This window comes from Populus euphratica, unplaced genomic scaffold (assembly GCF_000495115.2).
Source record: "Populus euphratica unplaced genomic scaffold, PopEup_1.0 scaffold9.1, whole genome shotgun sequence".
NCBI classification, from domain to species: Eukaryota; Viridiplantae; Streptophyta; class Magnoliopsida; order Malpighiales; family Salicaceae; genus Populus; species Populus euphratica.
The window spans coordinates 1184647-1195234 of NW_011499857.1; the positions used below are offsets into that span (position 1 = coordinate 1184647).

At 33.5% G+C, this 10588-nt stretch overlaps 1 protein-coding gene across 2 annotated transcripts; it reads right to left on the minus strand.

Annotated features, from left to right (window-relative positions):
- LOC105123630 (protein kinase 2B, chloroplastic-like) lies at positions 1-5170 on the minus strand. 2 transcript variants are annotated; one of them, XM_011023310.1, is made up of 7 exons: positions 4781-5170; positions 4437-4500; positions 3178-3515; positions 2959-3094; positions 1720-1856; positions 1454-1577; positions 1-725 (listed from the first exon to the last, which is right to left on the minus strand). In XM_011023310.1, exons 1-7 carry the CDS (start codon positions 4967-4969, stop codon positions 271-273), a joined length of 1443 nt encoding a protein of 480 aa, XP_011021612.1. In that variant the 5' UTR covers positions 4970-5170; the 3' UTR covers positions 1-270. The 2 variants fall into 2 exon arrangements, with proteins under 2 accessions (XP_011021612.1, XP_011021613.1); XM_011023311.1 differs by having other exon boundaries at positions 4437-4556; positions 4781-4879.
- Between the last annotated feature and the right edge of the window lie 5418 nt (positions 5171-10588).

The following is a 10588-nucleotide window of genomic DNA, read 5'->3' on the forward strand; positions in this document are numbered from 1 at the left end:
TTGCATCAATCAAGGAGCTTACATAGCCAATAACTAAGTAATTACAGTTGAATAGGACATGGATTACAGTGGTGAGAAACGTCCATCTATGCTACTACAACAAGATGAAGCCAGGTTTAAGCCAAGCTGGAAAACCTTCTACGACCCTCTTTCGGTACAAAAAGTGATAACATCTGTGTTTCTAATCCAAAAGTGCACACACCCGCATCGGATTTTACAAGAACAAAATACAAGAGCAAATAAAAGAAGAATTTACAAATAACTATCTGCTTATCGTAATTGTGGAGATTGGTGGTGGGATGGCAGCGGGAAGGCACTGGCCGTTTGAATCACAGGAGAACGATGGTGTCTCACTGGGGACTGTCGGACAGGTGTCTGAACTGTTTGATGCTCTAATTGGATGTTTTTTGCTGCACCATTTGGGGATTCAATTTGCTCCAGTGTTGCTAATACTTCTGACATTCGAGGCCTGACTTTAGCTTCAGTGCTTAGGCACTGTAAAGCCAGGTTAGCAGCCATGAAGGCTCCTTTCTGAGGATACTGTCCCCCCAATTTGGTGTCCATAATTCGGAATAATTTCCTCTTGTCACCCAGATACGGTTTCACCCAGTCTACCAGATTCTGCTCCACATCGACCTTAGATTTATCAACAGCACGTCGCCCAGACAGTAATTCCAGCAATACAACCCCGAAGCTGTATACATCACTTTTGGCTGTCAACCGACCTGTCCAGAAATGGAAGCCAAATTTACACACAAACATGACATAGGAATTCCGTGAGCAAGAAATATTTAAAAACATGCATGTACAAGATCAGTTCCAAGTGAACACAAAAGATGTTGAGCATAGATACTCTCATGTTAGATCATGAAATCCAGCCTTTTTCAACAACTATGTTTAAATGAAGCTTTGCTTTACTGTAAAGAGTTCTCATAACCGATGCTAATGATATGCCTGTAAACCAGTTATAGTCCCACCAAAGGGAGTCATTCATCATTTTTTGCATATAGTTGCTGTTTCAAAGATTTGACCCCACTCAAACATGCAAATATACAAAGAAAGAGAGCTTAGTCCCTTTAAAGCTTGGATCTTTTCAGGTAATAGCCAGGCTTCTTCTCCAGGGATAGTGACATGGCATTTTTACTTAATGTCAACTGCCCAACCATTTTCTCTAACCATCAAGCTTTCCCCACTTGGACAATAGAAAGAAACCCGGTCATTACAGAAGAGGCCTGACCTAGAAGGGGGGAGAAGCATCAGCATGGTCATCAGAGATAAGAATGGCTAAAATGGTCTTGCATAAATAGCAAAACAATCAGACGCCTTACTGTTTTATCACAAATACTAACCTAGTTCAGAAGCACAATGGCAAGAGATTAACATAAATCATTACTGGTTTCAAAAGTGAAAGGAAACAGCAATAGCCCTTAATTAGGACAGGCATTTTACAGACCTGTAGCAACGTATTCAGGTGCTGCATACCCATGAGTACCCATAACTTGAGTGGACACATGAGTCCTATCACCAGTAGGGCCTGCCTTGGCCAAACCAAAATCAGAAAGTTTTGCATTAAATTCCTGCAAACCAATGCATCGTTAGCAATGGGAATTTATTAAATCCCATGGGATGACATTACTGGTACAGGCTAGTGACAAGGAGAAATTATATTCTTTTTTCTAAAGAACTGAAAGTACTAATTCATGCCCTTATTAAGCATACCGAATCTAGTAGAATATTAGATGCCTTGAAGTCACGGTATATGACTTGTGATTTTGCATCATGAAGAAAAGAGAGTCCTCTGGCAGCACCTATGGCCACTTTGATTCTTATCGCCCATGAAAGTGGCTGCAGTCCTCCTATAAAACAATATACAGAATTGAAGGTTACCAAGTTTTCATACAAGGACTTCCAAGGACTTCCATAATTTCCAGATATTGTTGCTTGTTGGCTTATTTATGACAACAGGACAGGGAAAGTCATGGTAAAATCTCATAAGAGATATATAAAAAAAAATGCAAAATTGTCTAGCGTTATAGCAAGAATCAAAACCTTGGGAAAGAAGTAAAGATGCATCACAGCTTGCATCAAAATCTTGGGAAACAGAAATAGATGTGAAATTAAAATGCAAATGAAACAACTTTCTTCCATTAAGGTGGCTAAAGAAGTCTTTCAAAAAAAGACAACATATGACACTTTGGCACCTATTATCATAAAATAACTATAGCAAAAACCCAAGTCTGAATCAAGGTTTTAGTGATTGCGCCTGTTTAAAGATATAGACTGTGAACCCATATCACATAGAAGTTTCAGATCCCCGTACCTCAGATATTCATATGGGCAGCCAACTCGTCCTTGATCCCCAGGGAAAAATTGGGGGTGTATGATATCCATTCAAATGAGGAATGTCCTAAGAAACTTTGGCGAATCACAGTCCCTGACTCATCCTTGTTGCTAACATGGAAACATATCCGTAATGGTGAGTGGCTGGTAAATTATGCCTAACGGTTATTGATTGTATAGCCTATGATTCATTGACAACTGAAGAACTATAGCGTGAATGGAGAAACCTGATTTCATTTAGTAGACAGTGTCTCCAATTCAATGTGGCTGGTATTAACCAAAAGGATCAGTCTGAGATAGATAAGAGAAGAAAGGACATAACTAGCCTCATATCTGGCTGTATATCTTACAGCGGAAACAAAAAATTGTGGTCCTAAATTTTTGTCATTTTATTCCCCATGGAAGCAAACAAAATAATTCACCGCACAAGATAAACAGATTCATTTATTTCTATTCCATGAACTAAAACAAAAGAGGGGGAAAGGTTGTTAATTTCTATTTCTCAGCAACCACAAAGCATAGGGGTCAAGTTTTCAAGTACAAGCATTACAAGCATATAGGAGGACAAGTTATAGCACACGAGGCTTCCAAATTAATTCTTTGCATTGGATTACTTACTTCTGAACAGATGATTCTCTAAGCTCCCTTTAGGCATGAACTCATAGACCAGAAGCCGGCTCTCACCTTCCAAGCAGTATCCAATCAATTTAACCAGATTTCGATGATGAAGTTGGCCAAGATAATTAACTTCTGTCTGATGACAGCCAGCTATTAGTATGTAAGGAAAGGACACTTCAGTTTGAAAAACTACTAAATTTAATAAGAGAAAAAACCTACCAACCACTCCTTGTGGCCTTGGAAACCTTCAGTTTTAAGCTTCTTGACAGCAACAACCATTCCCGATCCAGGCCTTGCAGCAGTAAGAGCGTGTTCATCAATCCATCCTTTGAAAACATAGCCAAAGCCACCTTCACCCAGAAGACTGTCGGGACGGAAGTTTCTGGTAGCATTTTTTAGCTCATTTAATGAGAAAGCTTTTAAATTTGGCGATGACAATATTTCACCTTCACTCCTTGGTGTAGGAAGACATTCACCGCTCCTTCCACTGTATGATGGGATGGTCAGACTAGAAGGAACTGAAGAATGGCTGGTTCTGCTGGAAATTCTTGAGGCTCCTGGTGGTAGCAAGAGATAAACAAATCAAGATTTTACTGGTGTAGTATATATATGTTATATACCTATACAATATGTTTATCAATCTCCAGCATTGCACCCATCAAAACTACACTGGCTGTCAAGGCTAATAAAACAAGTTCTTTAAGCTTCTAATTGAAATCCTTGGACAGTACAGTATGCTTTCCAGTGATGACATTATAAATCTTTAAACTGTACAAAACAGTTCGAAAATAAAATAAAATATTTCACGTATATTAACAGCACATATATCCCTTTTGACTCTGTCGTTCAGAAGGTGAATTGTATGCAATTAAAATGAGCTTCAAAATAACTACGAGGAAAAAGAAGGGGAAAAAAGGGAATGCTACTTAGCACAATTTAAGTGCAAAGCCATATCTCATTCTACGTGGATCCTGCCTTCGCTGTTGTAATAGCACGAAGTAAACACGCACAGTTATCAAGTTGGACAGAGTCACTTAAATTCATTCATCGCCGTTCTTCACAGAGATTGTACTCTAGTCAGCCAACCAAAATCATATGCAAATGTTCCAAATCACAGGTATAGGACAAAAAGTTGCTTCTTAAAAGAAAGACCACACACATTAAAATGACGAGAACCATCCGCATCGAATTATCCTAAAGTAGAAGAAGAACCCAAAAATGAAAAAAAAAAAGCAAATAACATTAGGGTTCACTTCGAATACTAATCAAGTACAACAGAATTGATAGACAAAAGTTATATATCACACAGAAAGCTTAAAAGGGTTCTTTTCTTTTTGCTTCACAAACGGTAAGCCAAGAGCAGTTGCGGGTGACAACTGAATGAATCAGAGCTGGAAAAAAAAAGGGGCCAAATCCAATAAAGCTAGAAGATGCAAAGACAGTAAGGCTAGAAAAACAAAATGCAAAGGTGTTGTTACCAGGATTATGTGAGCTCTGGGTGGAATCTACTTTAGCAGAAGAAGAATCCAAGCAGTTGCCCATCTGGTAAATCAAAGCAAAGCAAACAACCGTTATTTCCCCTTTGCCTTCTTCTTGTCCTGGTGTTTTAGTGAGAAAAACAAAGAAGTAACCACCATATCATATCACATGATAATAAGATGAAGATGAAGACTTGTAAGTGGTTTATTTCTGAGGTTGGTAAACTAAAAATACTAAAAAAGAATATTGCTGTAATAATATCTTGATTGATTAAAAGCAGATGGAGATGCAAGAAATTCAATTAGTTCTTGAAAGAGATAATAAGAAAGAAGAAAGGAATTACCTTAAAAAATTCTAATACAAAAGGAAAGGGGAAAAGAGGACGACGTGTTGTTATTGAGGACTGCGGAGGAAGAAGAAAAGAGAAGAAAGAGTCCGTTCCTTGGTGCCCGCTTGCTAGTGCTTGGTGTGTGTTGGAGGCACGAGCAGTACAAAAGCGTGAGCCGTTCACCAATGACGTGTATGCCACCATGACCTTCCTTCCGCTTTCCTTTCTCTGTAATTCAGATCAAGGCACCCTCTCCTTGCTTCTATCATACTCCTCGCATCCATGATATCATTCGATATTCTCCAAATTCTGTGATAAAAAATAAAATAAAATTATTCATTACGCACCATGACCGAATAATCCTACTGGTACCACCTCTTTTGGGTAATCAGGTGAGTTTAGATTATATCCCGTTGCGGTTAGGAAGAAAAAAAAAATAATTCGAGTTAACAATTTTAATTGATATATAAATTAATTCGAGTTAACAATTTTAATTGATATATAAACCAAACTAAAATATATTATAAGCATCCATTTTAAATAAATAAAATGCTTTTAAAAAAATTAAATTAATAATATATTGATTTTTCAAGACTTCATGGTTTAAGTCTCCTAGACATTCTAAGAAAATTAAAAAAAAAAAAAATGATGAGATTGGAAGAAGAAAACGTTGAAAAGATTAAAAAACGGAGCAGAGTTTACCCGAAACAAACAAAAAAGTTCAAATAAAGTATACCAGAAAATCAAAAGAACGAACCAGAGCTAGTGATTTTTTTTAATTTCATTTCTAAAATGAGAAAACTTTTTTAGTTTTTTTATAGAAAAAACTTTGAATCTCAATTTTTTAATTTCATTTCTAATATATATTACCTGGGCATGGTAAATATGGATTCTTCTTCTTCTTCTTCTTCTATCATTTCATTCTGGTTTGAAATGTTTCCATTTCTCTTCCTCCCTTCTAAAAATTCACGAAGTTTTTCCTCGTGCTTTCTCTCCTTCCCTGTTCGACTAGCTTAATGACGTAACTCTCTTCAACTATTCAAAATATTTATCGTCCGTTTCTTCACATTTAAAAAAAAAAAAACAGTTGAGAGATATTTATCCTTGTTTTTTCGAACTCTTTTAAAAGTTCAATTTATCTGTTTCTCGTTTTCCAAATTGTTTTAAGGATGTATCCCTTCTTCTCTGCTCTCTGAATTCAATGTCTTTATTTCCCTGGCGTTTCGGAATTGATCTTGTTAAGTTGAGTGTATTGCTGTTTTAATTATATATATATATATATAAAAACTTTAATATCAACTAGTTATTTGAACAGTACTTCTTGTCAGAAAAAAATCAAGCATTTATTTAATTAAATAAATTAAAAATTATCCATGTAAATAAATACATTTAATGACTATATTAAAAAAATTAAAAAATAAATATAAATTAAGATATTTGATCTTGCAACATAAAATGTATATTTAGCCATGTTTAATAATTTTGTTTTTTTATAATTTTTCATTTAATTAAATAATTATTCATGCCAGTAAAACAATGTCTCTCCAATAATTTTTTTTTATTTTATCATTTAAAATATCATGATATGATTATCTCATGCTTATATTTAATTAGTTAATTTAATATAATTGAAAAATATATCTTTAAAAAAAATCTAAATTTAAAAATTAGTGTCAAATAAAAAAAAACAAGACAACTTGAGTTATTTTTTAAATCAACAAAAAAAATTAGAAAAAGCAAATAAAAATTCAAAGGAGCTCGTTCTCCTATTAAATAAATGCTCGGTGACAAGACTAAAAGACAAAAAAGCTTTAAATAAAGGGGAGATAAAAACAAGCAAACATCTTAAATATTGGTTAATATATAAAATTTTTAATTTGTAAAATTCTAGAACTATATCAATTAAAAAATTTAATTTTTAATTAATTTAATATTAAATGATGAAATTAAAAAAAATCAATTTAAAAAAATTATCCAGGTTAAAAAATAATAATTAAAAGAATGAGATTAAACATGGTAGGAGAAAAAAACTTAAGATGAATAGAATTATAGAAAAAATCTATTTAAAAAATTTATTTTGGATAAAAAATAACAATAAAAAATATTAGGGACAAAATTTGAAAAATAAAAAAAATAAAGAGAGGTGAAATTAAAAAAAATTCAAATTTTATAAATTATTCAAAATAAAAAAAACAATGATAAAAATAATACAAACCAAATTTAAATAAATAAAAAATTAAAAGATTATTTTGAGATTTTTAAAAAACATACATGAAAATTAAGAAAAACAATAAAAAAACATACATGAAAATTAAAATAAAAATAAAAATAAATTATTAACACCATATCAGATATCTATTAGCCCACATGCACGGAGAAGTCACTAAAACAATTCTAATGTACCATGTTTGGTCAACAAAAGCCCCCCATCCAAACACCACTCAAAGGATGCGGAGGCTGCCTAGATACCCACAAGTAAACCACTTGTTTTTAATATTATTTATATTTATAAAATTACAAAATTACCCCTAAACTATCCTGAAAATAAAAAAATACCAAAATGCCCCTGAACACAAGTCAAAGAAAAGCCAGCTTCTATAGGTATTTATATCATTTTATCGTGTTTAAAAAATTAAAAATACAAAAAACCCCTAAGAATCAAATTAAAAAATTTGAGATCAAAGGTATTGTAGTAATTCGCTATTCATAAAAAATGCAATTCATGTATGCTATATCAATATTAATGGATCCTTATGAAAAGAAAATATTACCCCCAATAATTAGTTACTTAGTTTATCTTGAAAATAATAATAAATAATAATTTTACAATGAAATTGCAGACGTTTTTCTCAAGATTTTTAGAGTGTCTTATAAATTTTTTTTATCCTAGTCAACTATAGAAAATAAGATTAAAATTATAGCACGGTCATTTTATTTTTTCCATAAATATTCTTCATAATTTAAACTATTTTGCACCCAAAAATGAGTTTTTTTTTTAGGTTTTATTTAACGCATTTTCATAGGTTGCATTTTTTTTTTTGATTTATATAGGATGTCTAGGTTAGTTTGCGTGTATCACGATTAATCTCACGATCTATTGAACATCCTACAAGTTTAATAGACATGTAAGTATTGCAAGGTGATAGGCGTAATCTTGATGATACTAGAGAGAGGGGGGTTGAAAACGGGCAAAAGAGATGAGAAAAAAGAGGAAAAGAGGGTAATCGTATTCTTTATCTTATCATAGCCCGAGTGGCCGGACCCATCCTCTCCTAACTCAACATGCCAGCCCTGGCCCACCTTTAAAAAAAACCATCTAGAAAGATTCTGACGAATATTTCTCAGAAATATCAACACCTGTCACTCTGTCAGCCAGTCAACTTCTAACACAGCCCACAGCAAATAAGAACTCTCCATAAAAAAACACTAGAATAAAGCCATCGTGACAAGGACGGAACACCTCCGTCGAATGAAAACTCCACCTCTTTTATCCCTGTACAAGTCAGCATCCCTTCAACGCTAATATTTTCTGACAGATTCGAGCTTCAATGTATTTGAAAGATTCTCGAACTTTCACAGAACAGTTGCAGAGACGGCCATGGGATAGATGCTCTTCATGCTCAGCCATCGTTGGTTGATCGAGAACGAATCATTAACATTTTGAAGTGACCATTCCTTAAAGAAGGAGATTTGTGTATGACTTCAAGAGGCACTGTTACGAGTGGAAAGAAATCTGCCGCATGCATGCTCAAAACAGCTTCAAAAGGTAATTTCCCTATTAAAAAAGAAAAAGAAAAGGAAATGAAAGACAAGTTTAAATGCCAAGTCAAGGAGGCTCATGCCCCAGCCATCTCTTGCTCAGCACGTCAACGAAAACCAAGCACCTCTTGCTATCAATCATGATCCGTAAAGTACTGGGCCAGGTAATGTTGCAAGAAAAATGATTAGCTTTCAGAAATAAAAACAAAATTTATAACGTATATTTGCATGAAACAATTGTTTATATAGCTTCCATCGCTTAGGTTGCAAACGCTCTCCCCATCCTACTCCTTTGGTTCCGAGAAAGACAAGAAGCTTTTTTATCCCTCTCAAACTTCATAAGAAATAAAATAAAATAAAATTATCGCTTGATCTTCAGAGCTTGGCCTGTAAACCTAATTAAGCAGTTGCAGAGTCGTCCCTTGAGCTATCTCGAAGACTCAACCTGCAGCCCTTTAAGCAGTTGCAAAGTCAGAAGCAAAGTAGGAACTTGTCTTTTCTTTTCTTTGGTGCGAAGATTGACTTAATTGTACATGAATGAGACAAAAAGAAAGATTGATAAAACCTTCTAAGATAGTATTCCGTTCAAGGAGGAAAATGTTTACAGGATAAAGAAAAGGATGGTGGGATGGCCAATTAAATATTAAGGTGCCATAATTTGCAAAGTCAGAGTGGTTAAAGTTCCTTTTCTTTTCTTTTCTTTGGTGCGAAGATTGACTTAATTGTACATGAATGAGACAAAAAGAAAGATTGATAAAACCTTCTAAGATAGTATTCCGTTCAAGGAGGAAAATGTTTACAGGATAAAGAAAAGGATGGTGGGATGGCCAATTAAATATTAAGGTGCCATAATTAGCCACCCTCGAAGCCCGGAACCTGACAACAATCCAAGCCATAAATCAGGGGATCAAGCAACAAGCTCGTTTCCATGTTCTCCTCGCGTCAAGTAAAACAAAACAAAACAAAATAAAATAAGGAATGATTACCAAAAAAAAAAAAAACCATTAAAAATTACATTTTACATTATCAAACAAAAAAATTTCAAAAAAATAAAAAAAATAAAATCATGCATGAGAATTGACATCTTTCACTCTTTTTTATTGGTTAAAAAAATAATTATAGTTGTTTTTTAAAGTGTTTTTATTTTAAACATATAAAAATAATATTTTTTTAATTTTTAAAAAGTATTTTTAACACTAACACATTAAAACGTGTTTAGGAGTGTGATTGCGGTTACTTTTCAAAATGCTTTTCACTCAGAAAAGCATATCAATAATGTTTTTTATTTTTTAAAAATTATTTTTAAGATTAGCACATTAAAATAATTTGAAAACATAAAAAATATACTAATTCAAAGAAAAAAATTAAAATTTTTTAAAAAATATTTTTCAAATGCAATACCAAACGCTATCTAAACTAATTTGAAAACATAAAAAATATATTAATTTAATATATATATATATATAAAAAAAAATTAAATTCTTTTTAAAAACACTTTTAAAATGAAATGTGAAGCAGGGCTAAATCTCTCTTCTTTTGATCTAAATCTGAACCAAAAAAACAAAAAAATACTGTTCAGTGCTCAACTTTTTTCAAAACCCTAAGAAAACCCAAGTGTATGTGCTTGCATTTGGTTGATGGGAGAGACCGTGGAGTGTGTCAAAGGAGATTTGGTTTAGCAGATTGGATCAAGGCTGGAGCTCAAATCTTCTCACAGGGTGGCCTTGATTGCCTTGGCAAACCCAGGCTCATTCATGCTCAGAGCATCCTCGCAATATTTCAGGCTCAAGGCTGGAGCTCAAATTGACACTTTTGTTGAGGGTAGATAATATCCACTACATTTGCAGCAAGTCTATGTGCTAATGTATACAGTTGGTGCTCTAATTAGAACCTCTCTTGTAGCTCGTCTGATGGGAACAGTTCTCGGGGACATCTACCCTTCCATGCCTAGTTGGGTTATAATCTTAATACTAATTAGATCTTCCTTTGCATGTATTGATAAATTATTATTGTTATTATTAGCAAGAACAAGGGACTGCCTACTTGAAGGGTTAAACAATTTAA

Coding starts and splice junctions, on each gene's coding strand:
- LOC105123630 (XM_011023310.1), bottom strand. CDS start 4,969: ATGGTGGCATACACGTCATTGGTGAACGGCTCACGCTTTTGTACTGCT. Junction 4,501..4,780: donor TTGTATTAGAATTTTTTAAG/GTAATTCCTTTC, acceptor TTGATTTACCAG/ATGGGCAACTGCTTGGATTC. Junction 3,095..3,177: donor AAGGCCACAAGGAGTGGTTG/GTAGGTTTTTTC, acceptor GGCTGTCATCAG/ACAGAAGTTAATTATCTTGG.